This window comes from Nannospalax galili, unplaced genomic scaffold (assembly GCF_000622305.1).
Source record: "Nannospalax galili isolate Female #2095 unplaced genomic scaffold, S.galili_v1.0 scaffold32, whole genome shotgun sequence".
NCBI lineage: Eukaryota > Metazoa > Chordata > Mammalia > Rodentia > Spalacidae > Nannospalax > Nannospalax galili.
Genome location: NW_008335297.1, coordinates 5160193 through 5181904, shown reverse-complemented (window position 1 = coordinate 5181904; position 21712 = coordinate 5160193). Strand labels below are relative to the sequence as shown.

Sequence of the window (21712 nt, the reverse complement as noted above, 5' to 3'; positions counted from 1 at the left end):
AGGGGGGCAGGAGGAGGGGAGAGGAGGGGGAGGAGGAGGAGGAGGAGGAGGAGGAGAGGAGGTCGAGTTGGAACACCTTACAGGGGTCTGTAGGGGACTAGGAATGTGGCTCAGTTGGAAGAGTGATGGCCTAGCACACAGAAGACCCAGGGTTTGAGTCTCAGCACTGCATAAATCTAATGTAGTGATACATGCCTGTATTCCCAGCATGCCGGAGATAGAGGCAGGAAGATCAGAAGTTCAAAGCATCCTCAGTCACATCAGGAGTTTGAGGTCAGCCTGGGTTACAGTGAAATTCAGGGCCATCCTGGGCTACAAGGACACCCTGTCTAAAAGTTGGAGCCTATAATCTTAGCTACTCGTATGATTGAGGCAGGAGTAGTAGAAGTTCAAAGAATGAGGATTAAGAGTTCAAAAGTCAACCTGGACAACTTAGTGAGGTCTTGTCTCAAATTTTAAAAAATTAGAAAGGGAGGGCTGGGGATGTAGCTCAGGGATAGAGCACTTGTCTAGCATGGGTGAAGCCCTGGGTTCAATCCCCAGCATTGCCTAAAAGAGTTAATGGTTCTAAGGTAGGAGAGTGGGCCAGAGCAAGAGGCCAAGGCAGAATGGCAGCAGGAGCTGATGAGTCCACAGGAGCCAGGCCTGCGCCCAGCCACACTGGGGGAACCTGCAGAACTAGGTGCCGCTGGCCCCGCCCTCCAGAGAGGCTGATGTCACTCCTCCCAGGTGGAGACTGGGAATCGCTTTTGATCACAACTCCTCAGTGGGGCGGTTCTGATGGGCAGCCAGCCAAGGACCGTGGAGCCAGATCATGAGAAGCCTGGGATTTCTTTTTCTTTATTTTAGGAGCAATCGAAACTACTGGAGAGTCTTTAAGTGGGGTGGGCAAGAGCACCTGGCCAGCTTTGCCTCCCTGTGGTCTTTCTCAGTGACTGTGGAAAGTGGACTGTAGGCCCAGAGTGGCTGAGGGGACAGTTGTCAAAGAGTCAAAGGGCTCGGGAAGTTGTCAATGCAAAAGACTGTAGTGGTCTGGGCCAAGATGGTGGCCATGGTGAGGATCTGTGGGAAGAGGGTGGCTCCACACTTCCACAGGGCACTAGTGATGGGTGTTGGTGACATCACTAGAGGAAAGTCAGGAGCCATGCTCAATCTCTCCTAGGCTCTTGGGATCATGACCATTCTGCTGGACTTTGGGACACGTTCCACAGTAATAAGAGGTTTTCCTGCCATTTGACTCAAAAGAGATCCTATCATCTAATGACATAAATGCATTCATAAAAGAGTAAAGGAGGGGCTGGGAGATGCTCAGTTAGTAAAGTGCTTGCCTTGCAAGCAGGAGGACCTGAGCTCAATCCTCAGAACTTATGCAAAGAAAATCTGGAGCAGGCTTAGATTCCCAGTGCTGAGGAGGCAGAGATGGGTGGGTGCCTGGGGCTCACTGGCCAGCCAGCCTAGCCTAATTGGAGAGTTTCAAGCCAGTGAGAGACCATGTCTCAAAAATCAAAGTGGACGGCACCTGAGGACACCTGAGGTTGTCATCTAGTTTCTACGTGTACTCACAAAACAATATACAGGCTGACACTCAAAATACACAAGGCGCAGGAGAAAAGAGAGGGCTCATGTCACCTGTCATTCAGAACCTTCAAGAACTGAGACCAACTCTGGAGGAACATAGAATGTCCACCACAACTTCTGGACTAAAAGAACATTCCAGAAGGGAAGGCACACGTCAAGTTTTGGCAAGAAGCACAGAAGGGGGTTGGGTGTATCTGATAGCGCCCACAAGCCCCAGCTACAGATCCTAACTTGCAGGCTGTAGACTGGAGCTTGTCCTAGAACATGGCTCATTCATCTCTCAAGCCGGAGATAATAACACTCTTTACGTTTAACTGAGCCTAGGGAGGTGCCGCACGTGGCCCGGCAAACTGCTCTGAAGGTAGTGATGATAATTACTGTCATTACGACTGATAACGCTGCTAAGCAGAGGCTATTTTCTCTTTCCCTAAATAATGCCAAGCTAAAGGGCAGTGTGAGATGCAGGCCTTCACCCATCTCCTTGAATCTCTGCCAAACTGTGGACTCCTAGTCCTGAGGCTGCCATCCATTTGGATGCTGCTCTTGGGCACACCCCTGGTATACTCACTGCTGGTCCTTCTCCAGACAACTAGTATCCGTCCACGGCATCCAGAATGGGAGTCTATTATATACACCATGCATCATCCACCAAGTGCCACTCCATAGGGATGCCCATGGGAGTAGACCACACCTCTATTAGTGCTCATCATCTTGTGCCTGAGTGACTACGACTGCCCGTGATCACCTCTGTCAACAGAGCTCCCACTGTGTAGTCCATTCAATACCCCATGGCCATGAGCATTATCTCAAGCTCCCTGCTCTCACACCTTCAAACCCCACTGCATCCCAGTACAGGAGAGACCAGCTCACAGTTACTCAAGTTCAGGCACATGAGTAACTCATGCGTTTGCTCTCTGTACTAGGTGAGATGGGAAGTCCTTCATCCCTTGCCTCAGTTCCTTGGTCTCCTCTCTATCAGAGGCAACCATATCGATCTGATGCACCCCTCTGGGCATTGTTCCTTAAATAAGCATAATTCATCTGAGGCCACAGAACATCTTGTGAGAATTTTTGTTTATTTTTATATTAATAGTGCTTTTTTGTTTTTGAGACAGGGTCTCACTATGCAGCCCTGGCTGGCCTGGAACTTGCTGTGCAGACTAGGCTTAACCTCGAACTCACAGAGATCTGCCTGTCTCTGCCTCTGGGATCAAAGGCATGTGCTACCTCACCTATAAATAGTACATATTTCAACATATAGCTGCTGTTGTGTGTGATGTATGTGTGTGAGCTTGGGCATACATGTGTCATGGCACACATGTGGAGGTCAGAGGATGGCTTGCAGGGTTGGTTTTCTCCTTCCACTATCAGTTCTAAGACTCCAGCTCAGGTTGTCAGGCTTGCCCAGCAAGTGCTTTTACCTGTTGAGCCATTTCGCTAGCCCTCACAATAGTTTTGATTATGTGTGTGTGTTTGTGTGTGACTGTTCTTGTGTATGCAGATGCATGTGCCTGTAAAGGTCAGAGGACAACCTCAGGTGCCATTCACCTCTCTTTGTTTTTCTTTCTTTCTTTCTTTCTTTCTTTCTTTCTTTCTTTCTTTCTTTCTTTCTTTCTTTTTCTTTCTTTCTTCCTTCCTTCCTCCCTTCTTCCCTCCCTCCCTCCCTCTCTCTCTCTCTCTCCCTCTCCCTCTCCCTCTCTTTCTTTTCGAGACAGGGTCTTTCACTAGCATGGAGCTCAGCAAGTAGGCTAGGTTGGCGCTGCCTTCCCAGTGTTGATATTACAAGCACACCCAGCTTTTTTATTTGGGTCCTAGGAATCAAACTCAAGTCCTTTTTACCCACTAAGACATCTCCCCAGCCCAATATATATGTATATATATTTATTCTATTAAATATTTATTTATAAATAAATGCATCAAATTTTATTTATATATTTATTTATGAATGTATAAATATATATTTAGTTCAATATATATTTAATTCAATAATGCAGTTCAGTGGTGAAGCCCTTACTTAGCATGTGTGAGTCCCTTGGTTTGAGCCCCAGTACGATGGTTGGAATGAGAATGTCCCCCAAAGGCATTCAAAGTGTTCAAAGTGTTCAAATGATTTGAACACTTTGTCCTCAGTTGGTTACGATGTCTGGGAGGTCATGGACTCTTTAGGAGGTATGACCTTGCTATGGAGGAAGTGTGTCACTAAGGGTGGGCTTTGAGGGTTCATAGCCTCACCCCACTTCCAGTTTGTTCTGCATTTGCAGTTGAAGAGGTGAAGATCTAAGCTTCCTGCTCCTGCCACCGTGCCTGCTGATGCCCGCCACGCCTCTGCACCATGATGGACTCTTAACTCTCTGGAACTATAAACTCAAATAAACTCTTTTTTCCATAAGCTGCTTTGGGTCATGGTGTTTTATCACAACAATAAAAAGTAACTAATAGACTCAGCATCAAACAAAATAAATACATAAATCAATTCAATAATGCCATGTAGCTCTTTTCAGACTCATCATTCTTAAAAATTGCATTACATTATTTATTTATTTAGAGGGCAACTTGCAGGAGGAGATGATTGTCTCCTTCTAACATGTGGGTCCCGAGGATTGAAATTAGGTTGTCAGGCTTAGTAGCAAACACCTTTACCCACTGAGCCATCTTACTGGCCCAAATCTTGTTCTTTTTAACTGCTGTAAATATTCTGCAGAATGACTGATGGCTACCTTTCCCAGTAGCAAGGCTACAGGGAGAATACCAAAGGGCCTCCCAGGCCCATGGCTAGTCCTACTGGTTTAAGGAAACCCCTGCCTACCATCATACTGCAGGTTTTCCTGAAACTGAATGCCATGGCCCTGAAACAGGCACACTTCAACTCAGTCCCCTTGTCTAGATGATAATCCCCTCAGATTGCTCACTGCACAGAGATGTTTAACATCTACCAAGACTTGGGGCTGCAGAGACGGCTCAGCAGCTAAAGCCACTGGCTGCTCCTGCAGAGGACCTAGGTTTGGTTCCCCACATTCACATGGCCGCTCACAAGTATCTGCAACTCCAGTTCCACAAGATTTGACGCCTTCTTCTGGCCATCTTGGACATTACACCCATGGGGTGCACTTACATACACGCAGGTAAAACATACACATAAAATAAAATAAATTTTTTTTTTTTTTTTTTTGCTTTTTTGAGACACGGTCTCCCTGTAGCCCCAGCTGGCCTTGAACTCACAGAGATCCGCCTGCTTCTGCTTACTGAGTGCTGGGATTAAAGGCTTGCACTACCACACCTGGCAATAATAATTTCTTAAAGTATGAAATGATCAAACTACATTGTATGCATGTATAAAATTCTTAAACAATTAATAAAAATAACATTAAAAGTATGTGAAATGTGTCCCTTACCACCCCTGCTAGAAAAGCAACTTCCGAAGGGCAATAACACTGGTAATAAGATTTTTGCCAAACTTGAAGACCACCTGTGATTAACTCTTTTAATTTTTTCCAAAAATGTTTTAAAATTTTAAAAACACCAGTTTTCCTTTGCCCTATACAGCAGGCTCTGCGAGACTGTAGGTTCATGTGCTGTTTACACTTTTTTCAAACGCTGACCAGGAAAATACATACTTAATCCTTCTTTTTATGTTCAGTCACAGACCTGTTATTTACAATTATCTTGGACCCCACCAGCAATACATGACACATTTCAAGAAACATTCATTACACTAAAATTAATGAGGCTATGTGAGGTCATATTTACTCCCTGCAAGTTTTAAAAATTACTTTCCTTTTAAGGAAAGACAAGGTCACAAGACAAGTTGGTGATCAGAAAGAAAAACCTTGAGCAAGCAAGATGGCTCAGTGGGTGAATGCACTTGCTGCCAAGCCTGAAGACCCGAGTTTGATCTCTGGGACTCCACGGTGGAAGGACGGAACCAGTTCCTCCAAGATGTCCCCTGACCTCCGCATGTAAGCGATAACATGTGTTAGTGTTCACACACACACACACACACACACACACACACACACTAAATGTAATAACATTTAAAAAAATCTTACTAGAGGGACTCTACTATTTGGGAAACAACTGATTTTTGTCTATGAGAAATTTGCAGTGAGGGACTAAGCTGTCCATCTTCGTACCACTTAACAGTGACAGCTATTTTGAGCCCCAGATTCCTGAGGACATTGTTAACACCAAATATCACCCTGGTGACCCCTCACTCAGCTCTGGACCCAAAGTTCTAGGAAGCTTCTCAAAGCTGATATAGTCCAGGCCTGGAGGGCAAGAACTGGAGTAGCTTAAGCTTTCCTTTACCACTCTCAGTCCTTGTAGAACAGAAACCCAGCTGCCCAAGGCAGGTGAGAGGCCAGGAATTCAGCTCTGCCTCCAACAACCACTCATTAAGCAATGGAGCCAAAAGCATGTCAGAATGGGACATGGAAATCAACTTTCCAAAGGGCAGTAACTCTAGTACTAAGATTTTTGCCAACTTGAAGACTACCTGTGATTACTGACTCTATAAATTTTTTTCAAAAATGTTTTAAAATTTTCAAAATACCAATTTTCCTTTGCCCCTATATGGCAGGCTCTGTGAGACTATAGGTTTGTGAGCAGAGGAAGACTACTGCTCGGTTTCTGTCCAGTTTCCATCCTCCCCACATCCTGTGCCAAGATGAACCAGCTTATGCAAAGTCTGACAGCTGTGTCTGAGAGTCGCCAGATACTCTAGGGAAAGCCATCCATCTTCATCAGAGGCTTTGCCCAGCATTCTTCCATCAGAATGTGAGAATGCAAATCTAGCATATGACGCAAGTGTCCCTTAACCTAAAGACCCCTGGGGCGGGAATCCCACGGACCACTCCCCTGTCACTGAACTCATCTGCTGGTTGAAGCCTGGGTCTGCTGCTAACTTGCTGTGCAACCTTGGACAACCCACACCACCTCTCTGGGTGTGTGCCTAGCTGTCAAAATGAGTCTTCCTAAGTTTCTTGAGTCCTGAAATTATCCAATGTTTGTCCACGTCAGTGAAGCAGAGAAGGGTCCAAGTGACTCTAGAATTCAAAGGTCCTGGTGTCATCACCATCCTTCACAGTCACCAGCCTGGCCTGGGGTGTCAGGTTACCAGCAGGCACTCTGGCTGGGTGGCAGCCCTGCCACTGATATTTTTAGAACCCCCCCCCCAATCTAGCCCTAACAAGAGTCAGATGTGTTCAATCCCTGATTCCACCAGAGGCCTGCCAAAATTCTGTCTAAATCATGTTTTACGGGTACATCTGCAGGGAGCAAGTACCTCACCAAATACTTGGGGTTGAAGGGGCACCCCCTCTTCCCACCATCACACACAAATCCTATTCCTTCCGAGGACAAGCTGAAGGCAACAGCTCCAATTCCAGTTCTTCCTAGGATGACAGCTGCTATTGCCAGTCACCTGTTTTTCTAAGCCGGGACAGACCAGACTCCTCTCTCTCTCTCTCTCTCTCTCTCTCTCCTCTCTCTCTCTCCCTCCCCCCGCCGCTGACTCCTCTAAGAGAGTTCTGCCCCCCTCCAGTGCCAGAGCTGCGACACAGCCCCACCTTTGAGTCATAATGCTCAGCTCTACTTGAGCCACTCAAGGCTTAAGCACCTGCCCCACCTTAGCTGTTGAAGCCTGTGACAGGTCCCACCTGACCACAGACCTGGGCACTGGCTACATGCTACAACACACACATACACAATTAGCTGCCCCCCAGGAGGTGACTGGATTCATGACTGCCTCTCAGCCAGCCTCACCAACCGGCCAGCAGTCCCAAGCCATCCCCTGTGGCCTGGAAAGGTATTTATATAGTTCTGTTGACAGATTTCCTTTCTGGTTGTGTCTGTTGGAGTTCACTGTGACAACTGGCTTTGGCTGCACCTCTTGAAGAGCAGGGAGGCTCTGGGAAGAGGAAGGAAAGTGAGGGCTGGGGAAAGTCGTATGTACCTGGGCAGAAAGAAGAAACACTGGCAGATTGGCCCTGCCTATGGCTACAAACCTGAGGGTCTGTGCAGACACATGCAAGGGTCTAGTGCCTATTTTGAATAGAAAGGAAAAGAAAGAAATCTAGGTGCCATTACCTGTAGGGAGGGAGGGTGTGTGTGTGTTGGGGGTTGTTAAATGATCATGCTCTGTATTTACAATTAAATTCTCCTTTGGGGTAGTGCCATCTTGAAAGGGGGCCTCCCCTGTAGGTGTGGCAGCACCAACCAAGCCAACATCTTCACAGGGCTGATCTGCCTGGCCTTGCCCTGCCCTCCTCCTCCCTACTGGCTCCCTCCTCAGCTTCCCACACAAACACCCTAACCGGGATTGCAGGCCACTCTCAGCTTCTGCATGAGGGACAGAGAAGGCTCCAGGCTGTGGACCTGCTCTCTCTGCTCTCATCTTCCTCCCTGGTTCCTGTGGGGGTGGAGGCGGTAGGATTCCAAAAACCCCTCAGAGGAAAAACAGGTTCAACACCTTCTTACCACCCCTAGTGCCTCCCTAGGCTGTGGGCCCAGCATCTAACTGCCAATACCCCTTGGGGGGAATCCACATCCCCTTCCCCTTAAAGGGTCTCTCCCCCTTCCTACAATCCACCAAGGCATCCCTGGGTGGAAATGAGGGACAGATACAGGGGGTTGCAAGTAGAAATTCTAAGTCTAGCTCTGGCAAATACAGGCTCCACAGCCTTAAATAGTAACCGACTTAGCCAGGTCTCTGGGCCAAGTTTCTCCACCTGCAACAGGGGAGTGTCCTGGGGACAGCCCAGGGTGAGGCTCTCAGGGTGGAGAAAAGGAGGGCCAAGCCCAGCCCACTGCACACCTTTAAGGGTTCTCCACAAGCTCTTCCCATGGGTCTCCCAGGAACCCGGGATGGATCCACCCTATGGAACCTCCACCCTTATCTGAAGGTGATATTCCAAGGAGAGGCCAGTCCCTCCATGCTTCGGCTCTGGGATTTTTCTCTAACCATCCAGAATGACCATAGAGAGGAAGCTAGAGGTATCTCTTCCACTCCCACCCCACCCCAACTCCATTGTGGTAAAATATACATAGCACTTATGATTTAAATCATTTGTAATTGTACAACCTGGTGGCCTGGAGTGAACTCCCAATGTTGTGCAACCTCACCACTACCTGTACCCAAAACTTCATCCTCCCCAACCAAAACTGTACTCATTAAACACTCTCAAATCCTGGTCTGTCTTTGAACTTGCCGCATAAAAGTCCTCTCCAATTGAGGCTGGAGGCTTCAGTACTCCAAGCCCCTCTCGCACTCAACCAAGCCTCCCCTTGCTTGGAACCCATGGGTGGGTTCCCTCCTTCCTTCTAAACCCTCAGCCCTACCAGAGTAGGTAAGTGGGCAGGGGCGTCATCCTTGGAGCACCGCCCATACTAGGCCACCCATAAGGGCCCAGGGAAACCGCTCCTCGCCGCTGGGGGGCGCCATGGAGCCCGGGCCAGAAGCTGCGCGGCCCACCGGGACCCACGGACCCGGCCTGGGTGCAGCGGGTCCTGTCTGACAGGCACCGCTTGGCAACCGGGCGCTGGGGTCCCACATCCCCCAACGGGGCTGCCCTAGACTCTCAGAGCCTTGGGCTGGAGGTTGGTGGCGAGGAGCGGAGCCGCCCCGATTCCTCCCCAAACTTTTCCCGTCCGCTTGGACGCACTAGAAGACCGATGTCTCCCCGGGGTGGTGCGGGGTCCTCGCGAGCCGAGCGGCGTGCCCTGCACCGTGGTGGTGTGCAGAAGAAGTATCGGGGCTGCCCCGCGGCCGGCGATTCAGCCCCTCCCTGCCCTCCACCAACTCCGGAGCCTGTCCCGGTCCCTAAAGAGAACAGACCGCGCCCCCTTCACCCCGGAACCCCGACTTCACCGTGGCACCGGGGCGCGCCCCCAACTCACCGAGCGCGGGCGTCTGGACGCACGGGCTGCGCGCGGGGCGAGGCGCCGGCTGTTTTGAAGCTCGGGGCAGGGACTGCGGCCTCCTCCGCCTCCCCGGCCGGGCCTCCTCCCCGAGGCCCCCTCCTTTCCGAGCCCGCCTCCCGGGCCGTGATGTCAGGAGCAGCCGAGCCCAGGGGGCGGGATCGCGGAGCACCGCAGGGGACCCCCCCACCCCACAGTCTCCACCCCGCGCCCTGCGGAAAGTTCAAGGCGGAGTCGGTATAGGGCAGCGGCGGGGCAAAGAGGGACGTGGAGAAGTCAGCAGGAGCTGGACGGCTCTGGCTACTGCGCTCCCTTCTCTAGCGCCCTTTTCTCTTGCCCACCAGCTGAGAGCCGTGGGATCCTGCTTCCTTCTTCAGCATCCCTTCTCCGTGCTTTTTATTAACAGCACGTTCTTGATCTCCCCTGCCTCAGTTTCCTCTAATGGAAATGAAAGGCATAGTAAAATCTTCGTCTAAGGCCTGGAGATGAAACCTTACAGAGTGCCTGGCGTTTGGTGAGCACTCTGTCCATGTTAGCCTTGGCTGAGAAGGTGGAGTCTACTCTGCTTTGGAGTGAGGGACTGGGTCCTAGTGATCAGTTTTAAGATTCCACCAAGTAGGGCCAGGCCTGTAATTCCAGTTACTAGGAAATCTTTTGCAGAGGATTCCAAATTCAAGGCTCACCTTAGCTACAGAGGGAGTTCAAAGCCAGCTCTCAAAATTAAGTAAGACCCTGACTCAGAGTAAAAAGAGCTGGTGGTGGTGGCACACTCAGGAGGCAGAGGCACGGGGGGGAGCTCTGAGTTTGAGGCTAGCCTGACTGCATAGTGAGTTCCAGGCCACCTGGGGTTACATAGTGAGAGCCTGTCTCAGAAGTAAATAGGGTACAGTGGTGGATCCCTTACCTAGCATGCACAGGCTGGTGGGTTCCCCCATATTCTTCCATATTCCCCCATGAAGCCACCTCCCCAACTAACACACACACACACACACACACACTCACTCACTACTCCCAAAGTCCTTTGAAATCCCAGTCCTGGAATTTATTATTCCCGAAAATGACCAAAAGGCCCAAAGCCACCCTTCTTTCTAGCCTTTTTCCCCATCTGAAAACAGCAGGCTGACAGCTAGAGGATCTTGGGAGGATCTTGGGAGGACCCAATGGAAACCAGTGGGGCCTGAGCCCCATCCTGTGTATTGAAGGTATATTTAAAAATTGAAGATATTCCAATGCAGGGCCAGAGCATATTACAGTATTTTTTTAGGCTTCTAATTGAACAGGTTTTTGTTATTTGTCCAAACCAATAATGCAAGGCAACTGACTTGTGCCTCTCACAAGAAATAGGAACTTACTGCGCAATTGTGTGGTCTCACTTGGACACTGTTTAAATATTCTTTCTTTTCTCTATTTTTCTTTCTTTTTTTTTAAAGATGTATTTATTATTATTTTTGTGTGCATGATGTGTGTATGTGGGCACCTGTGTCATGTCATGGAGCATGTGTGGAGGTCAGAAAACAACTTTGTGGTGTCAGTTCTCTCCTTCAACCTTTAGGTGAGTTCTGGGGATTGAACAGCAAGCACCTTTACCCGTTGAGCCATCTTACTAGTCCAATTCTTTCTTTCTTCCTTCCTTCCTTCTTTCCTTCCTTCCTTCCTTCCTTCCTTCTTTCCTTTCTGTTTTCAGTGTTTTGCTTTTTGAGACAAGGTCTTGCTTACGTAGGCCAGGCTGACTTTAAAATCTCAATCCTCTGGCCTCTCAGCCTCCTTAATACTGGAGTTTCAACAGTATAGCGGCAGCTTGGCCACCCCTAGCCAGAATGCTACGTTTCAGTGTTCTACTGGATTCATTTTTAAATCCTGTTGAAGAGCTTTGTGATGAGAGGAGCTTATTGAGTCTATGTTAGAGTGGGGGATGTAAGACCCCCACTCCAAAGGGTCATCCACCCTCCCAGGCTTTCAACTGCCCCAGTTGGTCTAAGGTCTCACTTGTCCAGGCATGATGAATAAAGACTCTCTCCCAAAGTGAGAGAGTCATTGGACTTGACTGGGAGCAGGTGTTGCTTTGACCTGAGGCTGTCAGCCCCATGGCTACCTGGAAACAGGAAAACCAAACGTTGTCAGAACGGAAAGTCCAGGTAGTTTTCATCATTTGTTGAGCACCTCCTATAGCCAAGTTCTCTACAAATGAGATTTTTGATTGTTCAGACAGGGTCTCATGTAGCCTAGGCTGGCCTCCAACTTGCTATGAAGCCAAGGATGATCTTGAACTTCTTCTGATTCTCCTGCCTCTACCTGCTGAGTGCTGGGATTATAGATATGTGCATCCACTATTGGTTTTTGTGGTGCTGGGAAAGAAACCAAGAGCTTTGTGAGGCTAGGCAAGCTGAGCCACATACTTAGTCTGACAAACATTAGCCCTGGGTGACACAACAGCCCTGCAAAAGAAGTTGCCCTCATTTTATCCAGGAAGAAACTGAGGCTGAGAGGAAGCTTCAAAGGGATCTTGCCCAAAGACCTCATGGGAGTGACAAAGTGTGGATCTGAACCCAGGCCAACTGCATCAAGCCCCGTTCTGCTCTTTCTATTCTCTCTTTACCAAAGTAAATGAACTATTTATTTTAATATATTTATTTGAAAGGAAGCCCTATGTCATCAAACAGGAAGCTAGTGCCATCCTCCAAAAATAGGAGATGAAGACAAATTTACAAATATAAACACAACCAAAATAAAAGTGTTAGTAAATTGCAGCCAGATGGTGTTTCCTGAGTGGGGCTACAAGCCCAAGGCTTAAGGTCTACTGAAAAGAGAGATGGAGACAGTCACAGTTATAGGAGCTAAGGCAGAATCCCTGGAAAAGGGAACTGTGTCCTCACCCTGAAGGAACTCTGGCATTGCCTCCTCCCAACATCTCTCCTGGGCCTCCAGATGAAGGGGTGTGTCCTGAATTGGGAAGAAAATCAGGACCTGAGAAAGGAAAGGGCCAATCGAGCCACTCCCATTTCTAGACCTGTTGAGCCCCACCCTCCAACCCCATTCACCTGCCTCTTGTTGTCCTTTATTCTCTTTAAATACACCCTTCTCTCTCCACTTGGATCCCTGCTCCTAGTATTTCAATAATGAACTTGAGGCCCCCAACATGGAGTGAAAGCGAGGGTGTGCTCCACAGAGTTCTCACTCCCAAAGCTTCAGCCACCAGATGACTTAATACACATGCCCACGCTAGCTGCTCTTGGTGGGTGGGACTTGTATACACACACACACACACACACACCCCACACACACACACCCCACACACACACACCCTTGATCTTGAGCTGGACCATGTGATTTGCTTTAGGCAATGAGCAGTGAAGAAAACGCTTGTGAAGACAAGAAAGACTTTTGGGCAGTAGATGGGCATTCTCACGTTTTTCCCGTTTCCATGAGCAAAATGTCATTCTGGTACCCTACTGGCCCTAGAAAAATGAAAGACGCCTGGATCAGGGACCCTGGGTAAGTGGCAGGACATCCATCTGAGACACAGAGGTGATGAGAAATGCATGTCCATTTCTGTATGCCACTGAGGCCTCGTGGATGTTTATCACACAGCAACAGCTGGTTAATAATAGGATCATCTTGTGTGGAGATGGGGTGCATTTGAAGGCACAGAAGGTCACAGAAAACGATGGGATGGAAGAAGGATTGCATCAGAGTTGAGAAGAAAAAGAAATAGAGAGACTCCAGAGATGACTCAGGTGTTGAGAGTACTTGGTCCCCAATCTTAGCACCCCTGTAACAAGCCAGGTATCCCTGGAAATACCTGTAATCACAGCTCAGAAGGGGCAGAGACAGGAGGATCTCTGGGCTTGCTGGCTCCCAGCCTAGCTGAGACACAGTCCCAGGTTCAGGGAGAGACCCTGCCTCAAAGATGAATAGATGGGAAGTGATAGAGGAGACATCTGACACTCTCTTCTGGCCTCCACTTGTACACACATACACACACGCACACACACAAACACATGCACACAGGCATACACACAGATGGGGGAAGAGAGAGAGAGAGAGAGAGAGAGAGAGAGAGAGACCAGGCTTGGTGGCATATGCCTTTAATTCTAGCACTCAGAAGGCAGAGGCAGTCGATCTCGAGCTCTGTGAGCTCCAGGTCAGACAGAGCTACATAGTGAGACCCTGTCCCAAAAGAAGGAGGGGAAGGAGGAGGAAGAAGAAGAAGAAAGAGAGACATGGGGGGAGCGGCTCAGATTCTGTCAGTTTCTTGCCAGTGCTCCTGTGAGCTCTTTTTCTCTCAGAAGGAACGAGAAGTTAGCCACACCTGGGGAAAATCTGATCATGGCTTTTGACAGTCTGTATTAGTTACTTGTCTAGTTGCTGTGACAAAATACTTGATAAAAGCAACCTAAGGAAGGAAGAGTTTATTTTGGCTCAAAGTTTGAGGGCATAGTCCATCATGGTGGGAAGTCTAGATGGCAGGGGCATGAGGCAGCACCACATTGCATCTGCAGTCAGGAAGCAGACAGAGGAATGCTGGTGCTCAGTGCTCCTTTGTACTCAGTCTGGGATCCAAGCTGATCAGATGCTGCTGCCTATGTTCAGGATGGGTCTTCCCACCTCAATTAACCCAATCTAGAAACTCCCTTACAAAAGTGCCCAGAGGTTTATTTCCTAGGTGATTCTAGATCCCATCAAGTTAACAACTAATAGACACCATCACACAGCCTGACAGAATTGAAGTTGTATCAGACTAGGTCATGGGGAAGACAGTGTGGGTTCTTGTTAAAGGGGATGGGGACTTTAAATGAAATATGATTTATGTCATAAGATCACTAAGGAATAATCAAATATGAGTGTGATTCAGCCATCATGGTTGGAGGGTTATTTTGGTCCTCATAGGTATCAGGGAGCTTACTGACTTCCATTCAGGGACCATTTCTTTTTTAAAACAGTTTGATGGGTAGACTGCTGTGGTGCCCCCATGCCCCTGGTGCTTGGTAGTCATGTCCTTGTGAGACTGTCTCCTTCAGCAGAGGGCTGATGCAATGACTTACTTCTAGTGAGCATATTAAAAGTGATAGGTATCGCTTGACTAAGCAGCAAAATACTGTGGCATGTCTCACCAGCTGACTCTTCTCTGCTGCCTTCAAGGCTAAAATGCTTCCCTGTAGTGAGCTGTGTTGTTAGGCATCCCATGAGGTAAAGATTGATAGATGTAGCCTGAGGGTAAAGACTGACAGATGTAACTGGGTGTGGTGGCTCACATCTTGAATCCCAGCATTTGGGAGGTAGAGGCAGAGGCAAGCAGATTTCCATGAATTTGAGGCCAGCTTGGTCTACATAGTGAGTTCTAGGCCAGCCAAGGCTACATAGTGAGACCCTGTCTCAAAAAAAAAAAAAAAAAAAAAAAAAAAGACAGATGTTTCTGCCAACAGCTAACCAGGAAATGAAACCTTCAACCCATCCCCCTTCCAGGATCACAATACCACCAACATTACATGAGCTTAGAAGCCAATTCTTCCCCAGTTGAGCCTTCAGATAAGTCCCCAGCTGTGGCTAACACCTTCATGGAAACCTTGTGAGGCAGGGGGCCCAGCTAAGCCCTGCCCACACTCCTGACCCACTAAAACTGTAAGACAATGAACATGTGTTGCTTGAAGGTACTAAAACGCAGGGTAATTTGTAACACGCAACAGATAACTGACACACCATCAAGAACAGAATTATCCCTGTTTATTCAGATCTGGCGGGGGTGGGGGGCGCAGAGTTCTAGTGTAATCTCTGTGGCTCACAAGTGTTCATATCCCTTGCTCCTGTCCTGTGTCCATCAAGGGCTGATTGGGCCAGGTTTCACATGTCATGTTCTTGTGAGAATACAGGTTGATAGTGTGCCTTACTTTTCTCTTCCCTGTCACAAGGTGTCTGACAAAAGCAACTTAAAGAAGGAAGGGCTTGGGGCTGGAGAGATGGCTCAGCGATTAAGAACACTGACTGTTCTTGCAGAAGACCCCGGTTCAAATTCCAGCACCCACATGGCAGCTAACAACTGTCGGTAACTCCAGTTCCAGGGGATCTGATAGCCTCTTCTGTCCTCCATAAGCATTGCACGGCACAGGTGCTCTTACATACATGCAGGCAATACATGCATACACATAAAATAAAAAAAAATAATTTTTTTTTTTAAAAAGAAGGAAGGGCTTATTTTGACTCACTGTTTAAGGGTGCAGTCCATTGGGGCAAGGAAGTCATAGCAGCAGGAGCAGGAGGCAGCTGGTCACATTCCTACAGTCAGGAAGCAGAGAGAGATGAATGCTGGTGCTCAGCTTCCTTTCCCTTTTTTATTCTCTCTAGGACCCCAGCCGATGGCATGGTACCACCTACATTCAGGGTAAGTCTTCCCACCTAAATTAACTCAATCTAGAAACTCCTTTACAGACAAGCCCAGAGGTTTGTCTCCTAGGTGATTCCAGATCTTGATAAGTTAATGACTAATATCCATCCACAGGTGATGAGCAACCTCCATTTGAACGCTGCCTGGTCAGAGGGAAGACGGAAGCTGTGCTGCAGACTTGCATTTTCTTAGTCAGGCTGCTCGGATCTCTGCTAGCTGTGGCGCTGTGGCACATTGCTTCACGTTGTTCCGTCTTTTTGACCCAGCACTGGCTCTGAGTTTGGCTCAGGCTCTTCCTGCTGCTGGAGAGAACAGAAAAAAATGCCTTCCAAGCTTCCTAAGCAAGCTTGCCTCTTGGCTACTCTTCCTGAGACGGTGCAAGATCTCAAATGAGGAATTTCCAGGAAAGTCCCATGTGTGAGATGGTAGGAAGCCTGATGTTTGGTCCAGACCTCTCCTGCTGCCAAAGCTGGGATATGGCTCAGCTGGTAGAGTACTTGCTCACTTGGCATGCACTGAGTCCTGGGTTCCATCCCCAGGACATGGTGGCACACACTGGTGATCCCAGCACTTGGGAGGCAGAGACATAAGGATCAGAAATACAAGGTCATCTTTGTCTATATAGCAAGTTTGAGGCCAACCTGGGCTACATAAGGTCCTGTCTCAAAAAACAAAACAAAACAAAATATCCCAAACAAACAAAAATCTTCAAGCACCGAGGCCCTGTCAGCAGCCTCCTCAGCATGGCTCAGCTAGCTGCCCATTGACCAAGTGAGAGACTGGTGAGCAGCACCCCAGTCCCTGCCAGTCCCTACTGTATACAGATTCAGGACTCTGCTTCTCCAACGGGCTGGGTGGCAGACAATGGTTCCCAGCAGGGACAAGACACAAGCCCTGCTTCAAGTGTAAAGCTTTGGGCTCAGTGCCTCATCACTTCTCTCCCTGAGCTGAGCTGGGCATACAGCCACACCTTCAAGATATGAATTTTTCCTACCTCCTTTTTTGTAACAGAATGACAGAAATGCCTATGACCCATTGCCATAAAACTTCCTGCAAACAGGATGTCTTAATTTGTTTTCTGCGGCTGTGATAAAACGCTGACCAAAACCAATTTGGGGAAAAAATGTTTATTTGATTTACAGTTCACAGTCCATCATCAAGGGAAATCAAGGCAGGACAGGAACCTTGAGACAGGAACTGAAGCAGAAGCCATGGACGATCCCTGCTCACTGACTTGCTCCCCTGGTCTGTGCTCAGTCTGCTTTCTTATATAATCCAAGACCACCTGCCCAGGAGCAGCACCACAAACAGTGTGGGCTGGGCCCTCCTTGTGTCACTCAGCAGTCAAGAAAATGTCTCACAGATATGCCCATAGGCCAGTCTGATAAAAGAAATTCCTCAGTTGAGGCTCCCTCTTCCCTGGTGTGTCAATTGACAACTGAAGCTATCCAGCACACAGGAGAGGTGAGTAGATGTTGCTCCCTCCCCACCTGTCCCTGATCCCTTCCTTCTGCTGCTTGAACTCTTAGTATAGATGTGCTAGCCTGGAAGTCTCCCCTAAACTGCCTTCCTGTGACCTTTTCAGAACACAGCACTGGAGTCCATTAGGATTTTGATTTCTTTCTTTCTTTCTTTCTTTCTTTCTTTCTTTCTTTCTTTCTTCCTTCCTTCCTTTCTTTCTTTCTTTCTTTCTTTCTTTCTTTCTTTCTTTCCTTTCTTCCTTCCTTCCTTCCTTTCTTTCTTTTTCTTTCCTTCTTTCTCTTTTCTTTATTTTTTTTCTTTTTCTTTTTTGATAGGGGCTCATATAAGGATTGGCCTTTAACTCCTACTTAGCCAAGGATAGCCTTAAACTTTTGATCCTCTTACCTCTGCCTCACAAGCGCTGGGATTACAAGCATTCTTCACTATACCCAGTTTTCTGCTGTGCTGGGGATGGAACCAGGGCCTTCTGCATGCTAGGCAAGCACTCTACCAACTGAGCCACATCCCCAGGACTTTGAGAACTGTGCCGGGCAGGATTCTAAAGCTGACAAAGTAGGGGAAGATCTCACAGAAATGAAGTCACCACGAAGGTTTGATTGTGACCGGTTGATTGTCTTTATTGATTAGTCCACAAAGTTAAGAAATTCAGCCAATAAAATAAAATAAATTAACAGTGCAATATTGTCTTCTTGACTTATGGCTGAGAAGGCTGATGATTACCAAAGACAATGATGACATAATTTCCCAGCCCCTCAAGACATAGCTGCAAAGCTGTGTTGGTAATGAACAGAGGAGTGCATGTTGACTGTGACTAGAAGAAACGTAAGGGGTGTGTTTGGGGTTTTCCCATTGTTGTTATTGGGTACATGTACCCAAAATGCCCTTCACCTTGATTCTGGCTCCCACAGTCATCAAGATCTTCAGTACTATAGAGCCAGAGCTTAGTGCTCTCCCTGAAGTGCAGTTGGAGAGGGCAGCACGAAGTGGGCCTGTGGTGTCCTGTCCTCCACCACCAGCCTCATTGTGGCCCAAACATCTGGAACCCAGCATGGCTTAGGGGAGAATAGCCCCAGGTGACCTTCACCCCAGTGAGGAGGAGGCAGGTCACCTCTCTCTGCCTGTCTTTAGACTAGAACAGAGTACAGCGTGATAGTGAAAATCTCTGAAGCAGATGAACAGCCTGGGCTTGATATGTGGCTCGGTGGTACAGTGCTTATCTAGTATGCCCAAACCCTGGGTTTGATCCCTAGCACAGTACATACTTATAATTCTAGTGCTCAGAAAGTGAAGGCAGGAAGATCAGAAATTCAAAGTCATTTTCAACTACATAGTAAGTTTGAGGCCAGCCTGAGATACATGAGACCCTGTCGTTGATGTTCCAGGGGTGGGTGTGTGTGGTCACTGTCTCGAAATCTCTGGTGCCATCATGAATAGACTTCCTTCAGTCTATGAGAGCATCCTTTGTGCTCTCTAAACATTTCTAATATTTCCAAAACAAAATCCTTCCCTTCTGTCAAACAATGCTGCAAGGAAACGCTATTTTTTCCAGTCATTCACTGAATGTGGACTTGGCGTAGTGACACTGAGGCCCTGGGAATACAGCAATGAATAAATGTGTCCCCAGATCTCTCGATCTTATGGAACTTAGGAACCAATGCTGGCCAGCTCTGCTTGTAATCCTGCTTGTTGCAATGTGTTTTGTTTTTCTTTCCAAGATTACTGGATATCTTTGTGTATGTGAGTTGTCTTAGGCTATAAGACCATGGAAGTAGCCTGCTCAAATGAATACCCTCGGGACCAGCTGGGAAAATCCAACTGTAAGACTTGGACTAGATTCATAAGGCCTTTGGGTATGGGCAGGTAGGAAAGGCTCTCCTTTTCAGTGGGAGACACTCTCCTATCCCACTTGCAGTTCAAAGGTCACAGCTTCACAGGGTAGGAGGAGAGGTAGACTTTCTCTGCCAATCCCATGCTTCTAGGCTGGCAGCTAGCTACCAAGCATTTATAGCCACACTGAGTGCTTGATCTTCAAGGGCCTCCACTCTGGCAGCCTGGAATTCCATTCCTAGATTGACATCCTTCTGGACAGGCTGGGTCTATTAGCTTTCTTTCATTCCTTCTAGAGGTAGTTTCCCCTGAGAGGTGAGGGATCCAGGATCAGTCAGTCTTGGCCTCCAGACTCTCGTTTCTACCTTCAGCAGCCAGCATACAGAGTATGCTCAGTCAAAGGGCTTTTCTTCTATAATATTCATTCCTCCATTTTTTATGACTATCATAAAATAACTGAATTTGAGCAACTTATAAAGAACAGAGGTCTATTGTGTTTCGTTTTTCTCCCATAGAACTTGTACTCATCCATTATTCATGATTTTCATGAAATTCATGAGTCTGGGTATCTTACAAAGAAAAGGAGTTTATTTTTCTCACAATTCTGGAAGGCCAAGGGCACAGTGCAGGTATCAGCTCCACTCTGGGCTGATGGCAGTACAATGAGGAGCCTGAGCAAGAGCTTGAGTTGATGTGGTAAGAGAGGAAGCCAGAGAGGGAGGAGCCTCTTTGGTAACAACTGTCTCACAAGAACCAACCAGGTTCCCTGAGAACTAAACTTCAGTCCCTGCCAATGATATACAAAAACCTCTTCTAGGCCCCACCTTTTAAAGGTCCTGCTGACTTCTAACACTGGAGACCACTTCTAACACTGGAGACCACTTCTAACACTACAGACCCTTGAGGGGACAGATCACATCTCAACCACGAAACCATGACAACACTGTTCACAGTCTGTAATTACTTATACACTGCTTTACACACACACACACACACACACACACACACACACACACACACACACATACACACACAGACTTTCTTGTGCATCATCTTCAGTCCCCGAGAGAAAACACACCTCTTGAAAGCAGAGGCCTTGTCTCTTTTACTCTCTTTCACTCTTTTACTTTTGACTTAGTCACCAACATCTGACAGCTAAAGGGTGACCCATCAGGATCCCACTCATCTTTGGCTAGGTGGATGAATAGATGGATGGATGATGGACAGATAGATAGATGATGGGTGCATGATGAATGGATGGAAGGATGGATAGATGGATGATGGATAGATGGAGTGATGGATAGATGATGGATGAATTGCAAGTCTTTGGGAATATGTAGTTATTTTCAAATATGCCTGCAAATTCTGTGCCACTCATCCTGTTGTGAAGTATGGAGCTATCAGTTGGTATCTGGTCAACCAATAGAATATGGTGGATGTGACCATGTGGCTTTCCAAGACTGAGTCATAGAAGACCAGTCAGGCTGAGTTGGTTCTCTAGAGGACCTGCTTACCAAACCCCTACCTCAAGACACCAAGCCAGGCACTGGGAAGCAGATACAAATCCCTCTCCTGCTTCATAGTTTATAGGCTGTGAGTGAGTTCACCATCAGGATGGCTGTGTCATTGGTCATCGAAGATCGGACTCTCTGACTAAGGCAGCGGGTGTACATGGCAGCGTCTAGGGAAACGGGAATGTGCAGTCACTCCAGCTGTAAGGAATCAAATAATCCCTCCAGCACATGTGAGCACACTGTGACCCTGTGCTACGAAGATAGAGGGGCGCCCAGCAGTCTCTGGGACTGCAGTAAGGGGATTTTACTCCCTGTACTAGCTGCCTTTCTCATTTCTCTGACAAACGCTAACTTAAGGAACGGAAGGTTTATTCTGGCTGAGGTATTTTGCGCCGAGGAAGTCATGGCAGCAGGAGCTTGAGGCAGCTGGTCATATTACGGCTCAGTTGGAAAGTAGACAGATGAATGCTGGTGCTCAGCTCGCTTTCTCCTTTTTATTCAGCCGGGGACCTCAGCCTATAAGATGATGCTGTACACATTAGGGTGGGTCTTACCATTTCAGTTATCTAAATCTGGAAACTCCCTTACAGGCATGCCTAGAGGTTTGTCTCCTAGGTGACTCTAGATCCCACCAAGTTCACAATCACTATTAACTATCATTGCACCCTTCCCTCCCAGAAAAACCAGGGAGACAGTACTCAAGGACTGGATGCTGGAACTTAGGCCTAACATCTAAAGGGTAAGTGGGAGTTGGCACAGCAAACTGTGTGTGTGAAGGCCCTGCGGGTGGGAGTGGGGTGGATAGGCCAGAGAGGGAGAGCAAAGATGAGGCTGGAAGATGATCAAGGGACAGGAAGGTCAGCAGCTTCTTCAAGAGTGATGGATCATCACTGAATCATGTGGAGAAGGCTGGGGAGGTTGAGCCTGAGTTCAATAGAGAAATCTGGAGGTGTGAAGTGACCACCACCCGAGCCCAAGATTCCATTCACCCTTTATTTTTAGTTTAGTTTGGGTTTGG

General features: G+C 47.9%; 2 protein-coding genes across 2 annotated transcripts in view; one reads left to right on the top strand and one right to left on the bottom strand.

Moving 5' to 3' along the window:
- The window catches only part of Emp2 (epithelial membrane protein 2), a 36148-nt gene extending 26544 nt beyond the window's left edge, over window positions 1–9604 (bottom strand). Inside the window, exon 1 of the mRNA XM_008829939.3 lies at window positions 9472–9604. The gene's annotated coding sequence lies outside the window, so the exon portion shown is untranslated. The remainder of the gene's footprint in view (window positions 1–9471) is intronic.
- LOC103731615 (nascent polypeptide-associated complex subunit alpha, muscle-specific form-like) lies at window positions 7314–9735 on the top strand. The gene is made up of 2 exons (XM_008829983.1): window positions 7314–7381; window positions 8985–9735. Exons 1-2 carry the CDS (start codon window positions 7314–7316, stop codon window positions 9733–9735), a joined length of 819 nt encoding a protein of 272 aa, XP_008828205.1.
- The last annotated feature ends 11977 nt before the right edge of the window (window positions 9736–21712 follow it).

Coding starts and splice junctions, on each gene's coding strand:
- LOC103731615 (XM_008829983.1), top strand. CDS start 7,314: ATGACTGCCTCTCAGCCAGCCTCACCAACCGGCCAGCAGTCCCAAGCC. Junction 7,382..8,984: donor ATCCCCTGTGGCCTGGAAAG/GTATTTATATAG, acceptor ATAAGGGCCCAG/GGAAACCGCTCCTCGCCGCT.